Genomic DNA, 19,224 nt, shown 5'->3' with positions numbered 1-19,224 from the left:
TGATGCTGCGCCGCGGGACCCGGGGAGGAAGACGGAGTGGAGGAGAAGCCCTTCTAGGTAATGTATGCTGCTTCTCAAATGGTCGTCGCCCGCCGCGCAGCGCTATTCCACGAAGCGATGCGCGGTGGGTGACCTATGATTTTAGGTTTGGGCCTAAACAAACGATCAGCCGATGACACAATCATCGGCTGATCGTTTTCTCTATTCCACCGAGCGATAATCAGCCGAATCGGCCCCTAAGTCTCCATTATAAACTTTATTATAAGTCTATAGGGTCACTTTATAGAGATGATTGGCAGTAGAGAATAAAAGCGTGCTAATATGTGTTGCTCCCTGCTTGTTCTCCTGATTAGCGGGGGTCTCAGGAGTGAGACCCTGAATGATCAGAACTTTTGACATGCACAGTATTCATGTACATTTTAAGGTTTAGCACTGTGCAGCAGAAAGAATAGAAGTCTTAGAATATAACATATTTGTTAAATCACTAGAGCCAATCTGGAACATTCTTAGACTGTCTATTCCAAGAATTAGACCATTTTATTAAATCTGGGCAGTGTTCTTACCTCTGTGTAGATGTCAGCAGAGCAAACAGTTAATGGACTTTGTGAAATTCAGTCCACTGTTCGACCACCATGTAGATGGAGGGAATGCCCTGTTTGGCTTATGTCAGCTCCACGGTAGTGTCACTGGTAGAACTTGGATTATAGAAAACTAAATATACTGTATGATGTCCATTGCAGTGTGGAAGTGTCTTTTGGCAGTGGCCATGCTATGATTTGTTTCCTATTCTGAAATCCATTGGCATGGAATCCCTGGGTTGAAGAAACTTGCTTGCAAAATACCCATATCTAAAATCTGCTGCATTCAGGTTAAAAATAGGATTGCAGGCTAAGCAGGAGGAAAGTGACCTGATTTCTATGATCTGTCTGTTATCCACGCTTACTAATAGCTGGTCCCATACACATTGATACTGTCCACATGGGAGTGCTATTTAATCTCACTGAGTGATTCAGGCGGTGGTGCTATCCTCTGTTATTTGATGTCGTTAAATTGATGAGCTGCAAATTCTGCAACAGCTGTCAATAGACGATCCCTGCAAAGCAATGTCCGAGATAATTAACTATTTTCACTTACAGTAAAATCTATTTTTCTAATTGATTACAAGCTTTGTAGCTGCAATTCTTTATTACATGTTGGCCTTTGATCTGCTGTTTATTAACTATGCAGTTTTTTTAGATGATAGATGAATGGGGAGGATTCCAGCCAGTAGCCAGGGTAAAAAAAAAAACTAAAATATATATATTAAAAAAAAAAAAAAAAAAAAAAAAACACATTGTCATTTTAAATGCTTGGTTATACTCTTAGAGAAGAGCAAAGAAAACAAATGTGCTTTAAGCCCAGTCAGACTTAAAATCCTACATTTTAGATGGTTAACATTTTTAAATGCTCAAAATACTCATAAGTCTTCTGTAGTTCCAGGGTAGATACCAAGTATAGTCCCAACAACTTTCTAGATATCTGCCTTGTGAGGTTTCAGTTCAGATATGTCGATATATTGGTTACCATAGAAACGGTGCAGAATGAATCCATATGAGACATTTAATAACCCGAAGCGCTAAAAACAGCCCTTCTGTATCCACCCAAAATAAACAAAGCAAATTAAATTCAAGGAATCAGTTCCCGTGAGTTCTCCTGCCTTGTGCAGTGAAGCCTTTGGCAGTATATTTGCAATATAACAGTGGTACAGAAATTCACAAAAGTCGATATAAAAAGGAAACATATTTAGCAGAGTTTACAGTACTAGTAACACAAATGTTTACCTATAGTCATTATGTGTCCTTTTTGTGTTTAGTTGTAGAGTAGGGCCTGTAAACCAGTAGGGTGGATCCTACCAAACACACTATTTCATTGTCCCGATTCTTTCAAAGGAGTTAATCCTCCTTTGCATGCTGTTGCATATATTATATTAGATTTGTGATTATCCTATTGGCCCTTAATAAACTACTATGCAATGAAGTTGTCAGAGAAGAAAGGTTCTTGGCAGTCTAAAGTACAATACATCACACTACATACATACAATATATTCCCATGTAGTGGACAAAATTTGCATGGAATTAAAGTCCGGCCAAAATTTATTTTTTATATGTTATTACTTATGAAAAGTTATACAATTTTCTAATGTACATTAATTATGGGAAATGCTCATATACTGCTATTTCCCTTAATTTAGTGTATCAGGAAGTGTTAGAATTCTCTCAGATCCAGTGACGTTACGACGAATGGTGTAATTCCTATGGAGTGTCCAGCAGGGGGCGCTCTATATATAGAAGTCAATGAGTACCAGCTGGACACTCCATAGGAATTACAATGGATCTGTGTATGTAATGTAATGTTATGTACAGTACTTTGCGATTGAATACCTTCATGGAATACTTTGGGGAGCAAGTTGCAAAGTATCCCATAAATGTATTCAATAAATACATTTGCAGGGCACCGAGCAGGGAGGGAGAGAAGTGCCATCTACCTCCCCCCTCCCTGCTCGGTGCTGGGCACATATACAAAGTACTACTCCCCCATTATCTGCAGATAATGGGGGAGTAGTACCTGTGCTATCTATCGCTGCCCGCGCCGCCCACACTAGTGCCGCTCCGCTGCCGCTCACACAGGGGCCGCTCTTCATGCCCCCTCCGCTGGTCCAACCTCCTCCTCCCGGCTTCTGCAGATAATGGGGGAGTAGTACTTTGTATATGTGCCCAGCACCGAGCAGGGAGGGGGGAGGTAGATGGCACTTCTGTCCCTCCCTGCTCGGTGCCCTGCAAATGTATTTATTGAATAAATTTATGGGATACTTTGGGGAGCAACTTGCTCCCCAAAGTATTCCATGAATGTATTCAATTGCAAAGTACTGTACATAACATTACATTACATTACATACACAGATCCATTGTAATTCCTATGGAGTGTCCAGCAGGGGCACACTATATATAGAAGTCAATGGTACTCATTGACTTCTATATGTAGAGCGCCCCCTGCTGGACACTCCATAGGAATTACACCATTCGTCGTGACGTCACTGGATCTGAGAGAATTCTAACACTTCCTGATACACTAAATTAAGGGAAATAGCAGTATATGAGCATTTCCCATAATTAATGTACATTAGAAAATTGTATAACTTTTCGTAAGTAATAACATATAAAAAATAAATTTTGGCCGGACTTCTCCTTTAAAGGGATTATCCCAAAATTAAAACTTGTGACTTATCCACAGAAAAGATGATTTGTATATTATCAGTAAAGGTCCAACTGGTAGAAACCCTTTAGATCAAAAGAATGGAGGCCACTTGCCCTCCCGAGTGAATAGAACAGCAGGACACATTCTTGGCCACCGCTCAATTCACACTCTATAGGACTTTTGAAAATAAAGGGACATTGTAGGAAAAAAATGGGCACAGTACACAGCTCTGTAGATGTAGAAGGAAAAGGTGATATAGATCAGAGCCTAGTGATGCAAAGCAAAAAATTACCTGTGTAACAGAACAAAAACTATATAATCTTGGAAACATTGGAACCATACTGATCCACAGAATAAAATTATCAAGTCATTTTACCAAATTGTGTACTCTCCTATTTTATCACACAACTTTTTTTTTTTTGCCTTGTTATATGGTCAAATGAAGGGTATGCATGTCCTGTAAAAATAAGACATTGATTTGACTGTTTACTGTTAAAAATATATGAAAATGTTCTAAATCTTAAAAGGGGGGCGATTTAAAAAAAAAAAAAAATTGCATCACAAAAAAGTGCAGAATTTTGTGATTTGTTTCTGTCCTGTCAATTACTTTTTTCTGTAAGGATATACTGAAGGACATACTACATGTAGTAGTATATGATTTATTAACGTGGAGCCTATGAGCAGTATTAAAGTTGTTGTATTGCTGCATTTTTTTTCTGTCAGATTTATATGAAAGCTGATAAGTAAAAACCTTTATATGAGCTCAGAGGCTTACAGAGGGTCAATGTGACCCCATAAGCTGCTATGTTGTAGGTTGTGAAAAACTCAAAGCTTGGACAGAGCTGTAATAGTCCCGTGGGCACGAGGCCTAAGTATTTGTGCGACACCTGCTTTCTCCATACTATGATGGTTTTTATAAATTAGCACTAATATAAGTAACCCATCAGTTCTGGACTGATGCTAATGAATGAATAATGAATCAGGGATATTCTCCTCCTCTCCATGCCGCCACCCTACATGGCTTTTTCCCAAAGAACGGCCTCATGTTGCTAAAGTGAAGCAATAGGCAGAAAAAGTCTGTGATATTATCAGGCAATAACTTTTGAACAAGGTCTCAACAGCATCTACGAAGTTTTGGATGGCTTAAGTGTTTGGAATCTGGAATTAAATTGTATTTGGTGACCTCTCAAGTAGAAGGATGCACTGTGGTGGCGATGCAAATTAACGGCCAGAGTCGTGCTGTTATCTTCCCAGTTCCTGCGCTTACAGCCAGGAACCTATTATCTGCTCCTTATGGAGGGCTCTTCACTCAGAATCCCATTAACTTTTATCCGCGTAGATGTCCTATATACTCACAGGAAGGATTTCACTCCTGGGAAGTCTGTTCAATCTTCTGCGCATCTATTTTCAGAAAAGATGATTTACAGTTGTCTGTAAGAGCTAATTCACATGAGCGTTCATTTCCGCATAGTATTCTAATCTACAATAGGCACAATATGGTCTGCACACTGACCCTAGAACATTTTTCTGCGCGGACATAATGCTGTAAAAGTTAGAACACACTATTCTGTATCAGATATTATAGGCGAGAATTCCCCATATGGAGATGCCACATAATTTCATCTGTTATGTGGAGCTGAATAAAAATCTGATTTAGATGTGTATTACAGATAGGATTTGACCCTGCCAGCAGGAAATTGTGTCAGCCAAGAACAGTCTTCCTTCTCAGCCTTTGTAGCTACTAAGCAGGGTGGTTAGGGACTTATTCTGTTTAAAGGGAACTCTGATCATTTGTAGAAACTATATAGGATTCCCCCAGCTTAGCACTGTTAGCGCAGTTTTCATGGCTGTTTGGGTTCGGCAACCTTATTTTAACCCGAATGGTCAGCGTTTCACTCCCTCCAGCTGGAGAAGATGGCTGCTGCCCTAGGGCTGCCAGGAAAACACGATTACAACAATAGGCAGTGTATAAATTGTTACTTTATGATCTATTTTTATTTGTTTTTTTTTCTGGGATATGATGGGACCAAAAATCAGCAATTTTACACTTTGGCGGGTTTTTGCGCTTACACTGCTTACTGGACGAGATTAGGAATGTGATATTTTAGTAGTTCAGGTCATATAAAGGGCGATTTTTTTTTTTTATTTTTTTTTACTTTTTTTGTAGTCCACCTCGATGACTTCTATGAGCAATACCATGATTGGTCATAGGGATCCATAGGGAGCCTCTGAGACTGAGAATGCAGTCTTACTGCGGGGAGTCGATCAGAGCCACTGGACCACCATGGAACTTAGACCAATTTAATGCTGCTGTCAGTTTTGACAGTGGCAGCTACATGGTTAATAGTTAGCATGGAGGATCGCTCCGTGTTGGCTATTACCAGCAGCCAGGTGGTGCCATGTATAGAGCGGGCTCACATCCTAAGCCCTCTGTATACACTGTTTAAGTCATCAGCACAATCATATGCTTGTTCTGTGTCCATAACACATATTCATGTGAAGCACAGGAGGTGGGCCGACCCGACCCCAGTGGGAGGGAATTCCCTCCCCTCTATGACGCGGCTCCATTAGAATCAATGGAGTCGCGTCATAGAGGGGCAGGGGATTCCCCCCACCAGGGGCGGGCCGGCCTGCCTCCTGTACTTCAGCTCCGGCCCAGTACCCGTGTATGGAACGGTGCCGTACACGGGCACCATCTTCCCCGTGACTGCGCCGTTCTATCCCTTGGTCAGATTAAATAGGATGTACCTGGTGGTACATCCTCAGAAACATTTTAATTTGTTACAAAATCCTTATGTTCTGTGTGTGTCTCTTATGTGCTTGTGCTTTAACCCCTTAGCGACCCATGACGTACCCGTGATATCTGCAGCCGGGAAGCACCTCTATTAGCCGGCACGGGTCCCGTTGCCACGCCGGCTAATTAAGCACTTCAATGCAGCTGTCAAACCTGACAGCTGCATTGAAGTGCTTCAGACCTCACGTCCCTGGTGTCTAGTCGGACAGATCTCCCCCCCCCCCCCCCCCCCCGCGATGCGATCGCAGGGGGGAGATCCATTCTTCAGCACGTGCCGGGCCTCAGCGTCGCAATGACGCTGATCCCAACTCGGCAATAGATTGCTGTGGCCTGCAGCAGGCCAGTGCAATGGATCACAGATCTAATGGATCTTTGCTGTGTATATACACAGCATTGATCTTTATGAGAGATCAGTGCTGTGTATATACAAGTCCCCCAGGGGTACTTCTAGTTACAGTAAAAAAAAAGTGTTTTTATTAATAAAAAAATCCCCTCCCCTAATAAAAGTCTAAATCACCCCCCTTTTCCCATTTTATAAATATAAATTAATAAACAAATAAATAAACATATTTGGTATCGCCGCGCACGTAATCGCCCGAACTATTAATCACATTTCTGATCTCGCACGGTAAACGGCATAAGCGCAAAAAAATTTACAAAGTGCAAAATTGCGCATTTTTGGTCGCATCAAATCCAGAAAAAAATTTAATAAAAAGTGATCAAAAAGTCGCATATGTGCAAACAAGGTACCGATAGAAAGAACACATCATGGCGCAAAAAATGACACCTCATACAGCCCCATAGACCAAAGGATAAAAGCGCTATAAGCCTGGGAATGGAGCAATTTTAAGGAACATACTGTATATTTGTTAACAATGGTTCAAATTTTTTAAAAGCCATCAGATAAAATAAAAGTTAAACATGTAACATATCGTTGTAATCGTAACAACTTGAGTAATATGCTTAAGAAGTCAGTTTTACACTAGGGCGAACGGCGTAAATGCAAAACTCCCCGGAATCCAAACAAATTCCATTGTTTTTCAATTTGAGGGTATGTGCACACTGAGGAATTGTCGAGGAATTGAAGCAGAAAGTTTTCAGGCAGAATTCAAGCAGAATTTAAGCCCCCCATTGACTTTTATAGGATTCCTCTAGCAGATCTACAGCAGAAAATTCTGCTCGGAAATTCTGCAGTGTGAACAACAGAGCAGAAAACCCATTGAACACAATGGGACTTTGCTCTGTACATATTTTACGGGAGGAATTTCAAGCTGAATTTGGAGCTGAATTTCAAGCTGAATTCCTCGCCTTTTCCTCAGTGTGCACATACCCTTACAGCGCAAATGATTTTTTTCCCGGTTTCGCAGCATATTTTATGGGAAAATAAAGTCTGTCATTGCAAAGTACAATTGGTTTCACAAAAATATATAGTGGAAACATAAAGTGGAAAAAGCAAAAGTGCAAAAACGAAAATTGGCTTTCACCTTAAGGGGTTAAACTTCTCAAGCCTTCTAAGGAACCTGAACTACTTGAAGATTCCGTGATTTACTCTAAAATTCTGCTGGCATAGAATAATCATACTTTTGAAGAGGAGGTGGGAACTTGTTATAAAGTCAAGGAGGCCACTCTCTGCTGCTGCTTCCTGCCTCACTGGGCTTGATCGAGAGGTCCCTCTCTTTACGCACACAGGGAGAGATTTAGTTGTGGCTAAGCGTATATGCACACGGAGCAATTCTGTCAGAAAACTCTGTGCGGAATCCGCTATTCATCAGTGCGCGTTTCCGCTTTTCTCTCCGTCTGTCCCATAGGCGCCATCATATGCTCCAGCAGGTTCCGCTGTCCGCCCAAAGAATTGACACATCAATTCTTCGGATGGACAGTGGAATTCGCCGGGGCATATACGAGTGGCGGATTCCGCTCTGGGTTTTCCAACAGAATTACTCTGTGTGCATATACCCTTATACTCATAATAAATGGGTGCATGGAGTTTTTGGCACATATTGTACCAGAATGTTGGAACATTTTCTATAGTCGATCTAGGCCATGGAATTTTAACAAGCACATCCAGCAGGTTTATTGCACATTTTACACACAGCTATTAATTTTCAGTCTGGGATGTTGAGCACATTCAGTGATAAGTCTGGGCTCTGGATGGCAAATTCATTGTGTTGTGGTCATCAGCAGCTTCGTTGTATGAGAAGTGTGCCATGATGTAAACTGCTACAAAGTGGTGAGCTGTGGATTATTGTCTTGCTATTGATTGTTTCTTTACCTACAGGTTATACTCCACATGTGAAAATACCCTTTGGCCAGTAGTGGATTATAATAGGGGCGTTTCGGGCGGCAGCCCGGGGCCCTGAGCTCCTGGGGGGCCCATGACCACCCAAAAAAACTTATACTTTCAGTGGTGTACTGTCTCCTGGCTATACTTCCGCCATGATTTGCAAAAATCAGTTTTTTTTTATGGCAATTTTGCACAAATCAGGACATCATGACATTATCTGTCCTTTACTATGAACGCAAGGCTAGTGCTTCCATAGTTACAGTGGGGTGGGGGGGGCCAGGCTTGGTGAACAGCCCGGGGCCTATGGTAAAGTTAATCCGCCCCTGCCTTTGGCTATGTTCTCACACAGTATTTTGGTCAGTATTTTGCAACCAAAACCACAAGTGGATTGAAAACACAGAAAGTGTTCATGCACTGTTGAAATTTAGTGGATGGCCGCCATTTATTGGCAAATAATTGCCGTTATTTTTTTTTTTTTTTTAAAGTCAGCTTTAACGGACATCATTTGCCATTAAATGGTGCCATCTACTCAATTTCAGCAGTGTGTGAACATAGCCTTTCTGTGTTTTAAATCCACTCCTGGTTTTGATTGGAAAATACTGAGCAAAATACTGAGCAAGAATACTGTGTGGGAACATAGCCTTATAGTGTTTCTAGGTGAGACAAGTTATGTAACCTAAATATTAATGATAATAGCTGTATAAGGCACCTCCTTTCTCTCTATTTTAAGGGATTTTTTTCCATTTATAGAAACGTGTTTTATTTAATTCCTTTTATTCTTTCTTTGTGCAAGTGAATGACTTTATATTAAAAATGCAAAGCAGAAGATAAAAGAACATCAAACAAAAGTGCATATTTAAAAGATAAATGAAATAAAAAAAAACTTATAGATCACCAGATGTTTTTCACTTTGTGCAGCTTTTCATTTTTTAATCATGGTTTCAATACAGTGAAACTTTTTTAAATCATTCGTCTTTTGAACAAGCATTTATGTTTGATGATGCCTGTACTTTCTTCTAAGCTCTATTTTGTGTGTCTTTTGGGAACATATTAGTAGCACTTCTATTTTTGTGATCGCATTCAGATCACAATCATCCCAGAAATAGATATATAATAAACAATATATTGGAATTTAATTTGTACAAGAAAAATGCAATTTTTGCGATTTTAAGAAACTTTGTAATTGGGTTTATTAGGCAAATATGCCATTATCTGTATTCAAGAAGGCTTTTCCCAGCCCCTCCCCCCTCTTCTTTTCCATTCACTGCAAAATATCAGGAAATTGTGACTTTTTGCATCAGACACAACCCTGTCTGTTCTATAGAGGGGGGAGGAGGAAGGAGGGGGATGAGTCGGCAGCAGAGAGCAGACAACAAAGGATTACACAGCATGAGCTACATTAAAGGTGTATTCAGAGGTCAGAGAGGTCAGTGCTGACTGTCAGAGGAGATATCCAGTGATGTAGCTGTAAATTAACTCTTTGTTGTCCTGTTTTGGTGCCTCATCTCCCTCCACCCCTCCCCTCTCCATACACAATGATGAAGACAGGGGGGAGAGCTTCAAACTGCTTTTTGTGATAAAAATGCATTTTTCGGCTAATAAACCCAATTAAAAAGTTTCTTACAATCACCTGTAATATTGATTTCTGAAAAAAAAAAAAAAAAAAAAGAACCGACAGTGACACTTAAATCTTTATCAGCTGATTCGCCCCAGGGAGAGGACAGGGAGTAATGCTTTGTGAAAGGAAGAATAAATTTCAATGTGAATGTTTTTGGTCGGCCTCATGATATCTACAGCTGCATCACAGACAGTAGTTCCATCTAATGCTCGAGCAGAACTCAGGTATGCTTGACTCCAATTATTTGGCATCTGAATACTGGTCCTATTAGACAAAGTGATTTTTAACGATAAATGATCACAAACTAGATTGTTTATCGTTAACCTGAAATCGTTAACAATATCACACCGAAGAATAGTTGTTAGTTATGATCATTACTACGATCATTTACTCCATCTGATCCCAGCAAAACAATGAATGATGTGGACTTACATTGAATGATTAGTGAACAAATGCGGGACTACAGCGAACAAATGTGGAATTACAGCAAACAATTAATGATGATTTTAGGGTCAGATCTAAATCAATGATCAATGACACACAAACCATTTTTCGATCGCTGCCTGGAATTACACAGGGCGATGTAATAAGACCCTACCGGTGGCTAAAGATGTTGGATGCATCCCTAAGGCTGCCTGGAAACCATGGATACAGCCATAGGCCATGGGCTGTATACTTGTTTTGCTGGACTCTCTAGGACTACATTCAACTTCTTCAGCCACCAGTATTCAAACGCTAAATGATCGGTCTTCAGCATGCTTGAGTTCCACTCCTTATTACAACTACCCAAACACCTAAATACATAGGGAAATAAAGAAAACTGTGTCCACCAAAAATTTGATGGACTGGGACCCAAAAAACCCATGACTAGCCCCACATTTTTAATGTGTGTTAGACCCCTTACCAAAAATGTGCCAAATATGCCCGTGAAAGCACACAGATGTAACCCATTAGTTTGGTTGAAAGGATGGAAGTGATGAAGTGGCAGGAGGGTACTCGAAAATTATATTACATACTGATTTGATGTTTTAGCTGGATTTCTTTTTGACTAGAAATCCACTAAAACAAAAGTGTGGTCATTGACTTTTGCACAGTACTGCAGCTCTCATAATTTATCTCTTCTTCCATAGCATAGATTCTAGGATGTGGAGGGTGAAATTATCCTGGTGCTTTGATATTCCTTTATTTGCATACAGATTAAACTTAGCTAGTACAGCAAAGTCATTTTTAGAGTCAGCAGAGAAAAGAAAAGATATGTGGGACTCTATTATTTATGGACCATAATATAATAGATATATACTGTAGATGGGAATATATGATGGCTACATAACTGATACTTGTGCTGTTAATTGGGGTATGTCTTAGGAAGCAAAACACTCTGATAAAGTAACTGCAATATCTATCAATTTACATATAAATAGGTGGCAGTCTAAATTTAGCAATCCTGTTCCATTAAAAAAATTTGCAGAGGAATTCAATAGTGAATGTGACTGCAGCAGCCCCACTGTCCCTTTAAATCCAGAGAACAGGATTTAAAATGAAGAAATCACCCACTGTTCACCCAGAGTCCAGTGCTGATGCTACTCTGAAAGTGCTTTGATATCTGGAAAGCCCCTTAACTTAAAGATTTTTTGTATCCTTGTCTCCAGGCGATCTTTGGGCTGTCTCCACCTTCTCCACGGAGCGCCCAGACATAGGGAATAAAAACCAGAGTGGGCAGCTTTGTATGAATTGTAACAAAGCACTATTAGCTCATCTCTAATCTCTGTCTTGGCAAATGTACTTAGACATGTCCATTCCTGCGTCACACAGACAGGGCATTGATTTAGTTGGGCACTGTGTAATGCACAATGTTACCATGGTGGAGTGCATTTGAGCACTTGCCTGTACTTCCCCACAGGTTTCTCATAACCTGGTGTTTTCCCCAAGGCTAAGTACCAGTTTTACAGGACTGAATGGTAGTGTAGGGTGCACGATATAGATATATATCTATTTTGTTACTTAGTTGTTGTCCCACCCTGAAATTGAAGGGGCCACGGTGCTAATTTAGACCTGCACCCCCCTATTTCCTGTACAGCAACGCTGCTGATTACCCAGCCATGTTTGCGCAGAATAGAAGCCAGTGCCAGTTACATAAATGGGGCCATGCATAAGGCCATCAAAATCTGTCCAGGGGAAATAATGAGGCAATATACCATCATTATATGAAATGGAAATATCCCTTTAAGTAAAAAAAAAAAAATCAGGAGTGTTTAATTTCTTTATTTATTCAAATACAAAGACAAAGCAAGAGATACAAAGAAGTAAACAAGAACAAGATACACTTAGGTAAGAATACAGATAACAGCTGTCCTGGGGGAGGCCATCCATTGAATGGATAGTAGTTGGAGAGCACCTACTGTATGTTACACAAGAACTAAGTTCCAAAAGACCCTCTTGAACTTCATACACCTGGGTTTTAAAGATTTTGGGGGACATTTATGTAGACCCGTATATGAGTACCCCAGTCTTAAATAAAGCCCCACCCCCCTTCTCCTAGTCAAATCTCTAGGAAGCATATGCCTCTTAGTAAACCTGGCCGGTCCTGCGCCTGGCACAGGCTCTGTGCAGCAGATCAACATCTGCTTACAGCAGGTGTAGCTTTGTATCATGTTTTACACCTGAGAACACACCTCCGCCCCTTGCCCCTCCTCCCATGCCCGCCCGTCGGGCAAGCGAGGGATACAACAGTCATACGCCAGGGAGAAGGGGTGAATCTGCGCCTTCTCCCTGGTGTACACCCAGGACGCAGACTTCGTAAATGTTCCCCTTTCTTTACAGCCCTTCTTGAACTTTCTAGAAAGAAACTTCCCTTCCCCCTTTAGCTTTGAGCAAGCGCAGACCAGTTTAATGTGGTCCGGTAGAGAAACTAAACACCCCACATGTACATGTCTAAGGTTATAAACCATCCAATAGACACTTTCAATTGAGTTCCCAAGTAATAAAATATCCAGCAGCATAGAAATTTCTACAAACTAACTAGTTAGAGCAAAGATGGCCATTCTATACACATTACATCCATGGTTACTGTGTCCGATAAATCAATGGGATAAATACATATAATTTTACTCTATACTCTTCCGTTATTCTTCATGTTATATTTGGAAAAAGTAATGAAACGGTCCCATATAAGAGAATATATTTTGAAGTGTTTATAGACTACAACTCCCAGCATATCTGGTAACATATACTACCATTGTACAATAGCATTAGTTGACTGTCATGTTGTAAATCATCCAGTCTTGCATGCGGCGCCCCTCTCTCTATTCTCATTTGGGAAGTAATTAACATCCCTCCGCATCAGAGATTTTAATTTAATTTCCAGGCAGTGTTGTCAGACAAGGCGTATTTTCTAGGATCTGAAGTTTAGTGCAGGTTGAGCAAATTAACCGTTTCTTCCCCATAAGTTGGCCCGGCTGTGTTATAAAGCCTTTCTATATGATATGAATACACTCTATTGTTTCCTTAGCATTGCTTGTCTCTTCAGCTGATTTAGAGTAATTAGATGTGCCAGAGGACAGGTAAATGGGCACAGGTAATACTACTTTGTTTCTACTATAATTGAGGTCTCTAGGTAGAAATCTAATTATCTTTTCAATCCCTGCTTTGCACTCGTTGTAATTGTTTCTGTAACATACTCTACAGACAGGCTTTTCTTCCATATGCTGTCAAGGCGCCAGGCTGACAAGTCATTCTACAGACTTTCCTCGCGGAGTCTGTTACATTAGGCAGCCTGAGGGGCCTGACGTATAAAGAATATCTCAAGTGTTAACAACATTTCCACTGTTTAAATCTACATAATATGCCATGTAAGTTAGGTTACTAGTTCTTATAGAGTTCTTTTTTTTAATTGACTTCATACCCTGCGTAACTTAGCGGTACTTGCTTTCACATAGTTTGAATAAAAAAGTTTATTTTCTCAAATTCACATCTAGAGCTGCTTTCCTAATTCTGCTGATTTCCCTTTAGAAACAGCGTGGCAATTGATACTGAAACTGCAGGATAATACAGGTGCCTGGGAACATTACAATGAACCAAGGGGCCAGAGGGCCTTTCCTAACAGACCTTCTAACATTAACATTTAATTGGTTTCTAGTGTCATTTTAAATTGGTCAATAAGAAATGATCAGGAACTAAAATAAGCAGCCCAGTTAGGATCCTATTCCACGGGCCCGCCCAACAATGTAAACGAGCGCCGATCTGCTAGATCGGCGCTCGTTTACTGGGCCTATTCCACGGCCCGACAATCGTTTAGCGAGGGCTGCAGGGACATCATTACCGATGTCCTTGCAGCCCTTGTTTAAACATCATACTTAACCTATCTAGGCTGCAGGTCTTCTGCGCTTCTTCTCCCGGTCCCGTGCAGAGCAGCAGCTTCAGAGCATCCGGGACCGCCACGGCCAGTGACTAGGAGAAGGAGCGCAGAAGACCTGCAGCCTGGATAGGTAAAGTATGATGTTTTTAACTTGTCGGTCGCCTGCCGCGCACCGCTATTCCACGTAGCGATGTGCGGGTGGCGACCGATGATTTTAAGCCCCTATTCCACAGGACAATGCAGAGGAGCAAACGAGCCACGTGTCTGCAGCGAGTGGGTAAGTACAGGGGGGGCACGGAGAGCTGGGGGGGGGGCTGCTAGAGGATAGTGGCAGCTGCTGCTGCCGCTTCTGTTCCCCGGAGCGACGGCAGCAGATTGCTGTTATCCCAGTCGCTTGTTTTCAACATGTTTGAAAAACACAAGCGACGCAACGATCAGCCGACATGAACAATGTTGGCTGATCGTTCCCCTTTATTCCATGGGACGATTATTGGCCTGAATACAGACGCTAATCGTTCCGTGGAATAGGGATTTAAGGTTTGAACCTAAAATGAACAAGCAGCCGATGACAGGATCATCGGCTGATCGTTCTCTCTATTCCACGGAGTGATAATCGGCCGAATCGGGGAACCATCTCACTTTCCCCTGGCAGATGAAGGAAAGGGAGACAAGGATGTTGGATTTTAACTGCCCAGCCTGTTTGTTTTCAGGGATAAGCTGCCGCCAGAGCATGATCATTTCTCTATGTATGGGAAAAACATTTGTCGGATAAACAAACATTTAACCAACAATACACTTTATACCAGTGCTTCTCAATTCCAGTCCTCAGGCCTCACCAACAGGTCATGTTTTGAGGATTTCCCATACAAAGATCCCTTGTGATGACACCTGACTATAATTATATCACCTGTGAAATACTAAGGAAAACATGACCTGTTGGTGAGGCCTGAGGACTGGAATTGAGAAGCACTGATTTATACCACAGGTGTCAAACTTGCTGCCCATCAGCTTTTGCAAAACTACAATTGCCATCATGCCAGCCTTGTCTTGTCTTCCACACCCCCCCCCCCCCCCCCCCCCCAGGTTCACAGTCTGTCATTGGTTGGCTAAAATGATTTTTTAATGTTTAATGTCACTGGAAAAATGACCATTTTAGTGTTGGGAAGCAGGGATTATTAGTTTAGGGGGGAACAAATAGAATAACTGTTTAGGTTTTAGTACATGTTTATTATATGGTAGAATCAGTAAAGTATGCATATATGCAACCTCTGAAAGGTTGTTTTGGCATTTAGGATTCTAAATCTCTGCTCATTATTACTCTTAGTTATGGCACAGCGACGGAACAATTTTTTTTGGGGGGGGGATTTTTCTAGTAATCATTGCTGAAACTTACTTTTCATCATGCTATAGCAAATCAGCTATATATAATGGTTTGTTTTTTTTATTTCTTAACTGCTATAAATATATGAAGAACCTTCAACTCTCTTAAAGTGTGATTTACAGTTAATGTTAATTGTGAACTAATAATTAACATCTAAAATACGCATGTTACGCACATGGTAGTAATCAGGATCAGATTCACTTTTCCTCACATTACGCCTATGCCTATAGGCAGCTCTAAGGGAAGTGTGATGGCGCTAGACAGGCTGTCATCATAGATAAATGATATATACAGTACATTTACTAGTAGCTACACATTCATGGTACTGTGGGAGGAAAACAACCAGGACAAGAGGAAGTGCATAGCAATATTCTGCTTCATTTTCTAAGGACAGACAAATATTAAATTAATAACATTGTATTAATAGTTTTCATTTAGAAGTTCTAAATTGCTGTTGATAGGTGGAATTTTTAGTGTTTTTCACTTAAAATATGCTAAATATCGTAGAAATGGATGAGATTCTCGGACTGTCATGTATAATCTAACAATATTTCTGTATGAGAATACTTTTTTTCTTCTTGCGCTCTTTGGTTCTCCTGCTATGGTAATCTCTGCTGCGTGAATAATCTCCCAAACAGTCTCCTTACCCCTCTGGCAGCTGAAACTATAGCCCCTTTTTACTACACCTGTAGAAGGTATCTTCTCAGCCATACGTCCAAGCAGTGCAGTAAGCTATTTCTGTTGGCTGTGGTGGACTGTACAGAGGAGGTCTGGCTGTATAGACAGTGGCCGAGTATGTGTGCTTTTCAGCACTCATGGGGGGACATGCACATTGCTTTGTAGTTTGAGCACCAGGCTGCATTGTCATAATTCTTCATTGTATAATTTTTAATAGCATGTAAATGGCAAACATTATTTATTGGTGCTATAACCCCTCTCATTCAATATATAAATGATGGTTTAGCCTTGACAGGCAGGGAATAAAGCACCCTCCATGCTTTTAAGATGCATATAAAGTAATGATGGTGACTGTCATTGTATGAACAATCAGCTGCTTTCCTGTTACTAACTCTGCTCTTTTCTTCCTTACTTCCCTTGTGCTGCAGTAATGTGGATACTAGAGAGCTCTGTGGTAAGACCCTGTCCTATCTTAGGACCATGATAGACCATATTCTCATCAATAGGGAAAAAAAAATCATGAAAATATAAATCCTTGAGTTACTTGCCTCTCAGAATGTAAAAAAATAATAATAATTGATTAGCTATTCTTCAGTGTTCTGGATAAAAATTCCTGTGAACTGTAATGACAGGAATACACGATAATCACTTTTCCGAAGAAAGAAGGTAATAACTAAATAAGTGAGCAACTGGAGAATCTCATCTACAAGAAATAAAAAAATATCTTTGTAGCTACCGCTAAACAAATGGCTGTGGCTGAACACCTCAGTGCCATCTTGTTCCCCCTCTGTACCTTGTCACTTTGCAGATGTGATCTACAAATTTTCCATAGACGTGTGTATATGCAAAACGCTGTTCAACTCAGGTGCCCATACACTTTAGACAAGTCTCAGTTTCTGTAATTCTCTAAATAGTATGGCATCCTCCCGACTTCAACTGCCCAACCCTTTTGTTGTGGGTGAGATAAGCCAATGCCAGAGCTCTCCTCATAGACAACACATGAACCTTTAGCTACAGGCACATCACTGGTTTCTGCAGTATCCTCTTCCAAGTTTTCCCTGCACAGTAGTGATCTTATCCACTTCTTATACAAGGGACTGCAGCTCGGGCTCATCTATATTGACATCTCTATCACTTCATAAGGTGTCAATAACTTTAAAATCCACTATCGGAGTGCCTTTTAAGAGGTTTATATGCACACAGTCTGCAAAAAGTTTAGCAACATACAATATATGGCATTACTTCGTCAAGGATCAGTTACTAATTCTTGTACTGATGGGCTGTATCCTAAGAATTTTACTGGTTCACACTGGACACATAAGAAATATAAGTAAACACAAGGCAACAGATTAGTAAGAGTTTATATACAGTAATGCAGTAATCTAGACTACACTGTCAGATTATGGTACAAAAATGCGCTTGTCCAGAATAAAAATCACCAATGCAATCTGTGAAGTGATAATGCACGAGCACAGACTGCCGGGAGACGTCATGTCTGAAGCCTACAGAACTGTAAATGCTGCTCTGCAATATAATACATGCTGTAAACTGTTATCAGCACAGGATAAGTAATGCAATGTATTTACAAGATTATTGATCTTTTTTATACAGGAGGTTGGACATATCTATTAAACTGTAACAAGTGTGTAAACTACAACAGATGCTGCAATGTAGACATGTCTCACTTATCTGTCTGGGACTATAAGTAACAGTCACTACAGCTCTGATGTCCATCAATGAGACATTTAAAGGGGTTGTTCACCATTTTTTTTTTTTCAAATCAACTGGTGCCAGAGATTTGTAAATTACTTCTATTAAAAATTCCGCAGGGAGTGGTGTATTCTTTCCAGTCTAGAGAGCAGAAAAGGTTTTCTATGGGGACTTTCTACTGCTCTGGACAGTACTTGACATGGACAGAAGTGTCAGCAGTGAGCACTGTGTCAGACTGGAAAGAATACACCGCTTCCTGCAGGACATACAGAAGATAAGTACTGAAAGACTGGCGATTTTTAATTAGAAGTAAACTACAAATCTCTGGCACTTTCTGACGCAACTTGATCTGAAAGAAAAACATGTTCGGGTGAACAACCCCTTTAATGGACAAAGTAATTTAATAATGTATTACAACCACAAAGAACATCAAACCATAATTTTCAGGCATTAAAAGTAGTGTGTGTGTGTGTGTGTGTGTGTGTGTGTGTGTGTGTGTGTGTGTGTGTACTACTGCCAGTTCCTGATCTGGAATCCTGTTTTACAGATTATTTTGCAGATCATATGGGAGATTATGAAGATGTCCTGTCTTCACTGGAAACACTCAATGTATCTATCTTGAAGGCCATGGATTACACCAAGAAGGTGAGCTGCAGGTTTGTCATCTGGTAAGATTTGGTGGCCATGAGGAGGATGGGTATAAGGGCGGGTTCACACTACGGAATTCTCGCGGACAATGTCCGCGGAATTCCGTCAGCTGTCCGCCCGCACGGGCACGCGCTTTTCCGCCGGCTCCATAGACACCATTCTATGGGCCGGCCGCTAAAGGAAATTACATGACACTTCTTTCAGCGTATAGCGGAATACGCCGGCCCATAGAATGGTGTCTATGGGGCCGGCGGAAAGGCGCCCAGATGTGCGGGCGGACAGCTGACGGAATTCCGCCCGCGAGAATTCCGTAGTGTGAACCCGCCCTAATAGTACAGGGCAGCTGAGGGTAGTAATCTCTTGGGAAAAGTCTCTTGTAATGTCATGGATGGAGTTGTGGCCACCTAACCATGCCCCCTTAGGGCCTATACAGACTTTTTATAAATGAGGGTCTGCACAAGTATAGGAAATCCTTGACACCAGGGTGTACAGGGCAAGGTGCCTAGGGGGGGCTACCTGTGAT

The 19,224-nt window shown here is 41.0% G+C and overlaps 1 protein-coding gene across 1 annotated transcript in view; it reads left to right on the top strand.

Moving 5' to 3' along the window:
- NECAB2 (N-terminal EF-hand calcium binding protein 2) overlaps nt 1-19,224 on the top strand; it is a 143,937-nt gene that overhangs the window by 73,445 nt on the left and 51,268 nt on the right. The window contains exons 4-5 of the mRNA XM_069968421.1: nt 16,772-16,797; nt 18,601-18,698. Coding sequence (XP_069824522.1) covers nt 16,772-16,797; nt 18,601-18,698 — 124 coding nt within the window. The remainder of the gene's footprint in view (nt 1-16,771; nt 16,798-18,600; nt 18,699-19,224) is intronic.

This window comes from Dendropsophus ebraccatus, chromosome 4 (assembly GCF_027789765.1).
Source record: "Dendropsophus ebraccatus isolate aDenEbr1 chromosome 4, aDenEbr1.pat, whole genome shotgun sequence".
Taxonomy (NCBI): Eukaryota; Metazoa; Chordata; class Amphibia; order Anura; family Hylidae; genus Dendropsophus; species Dendropsophus ebraccatus.
This window is presented reverse-complemented; position numbering and strand designations above follow the sequence as displayed.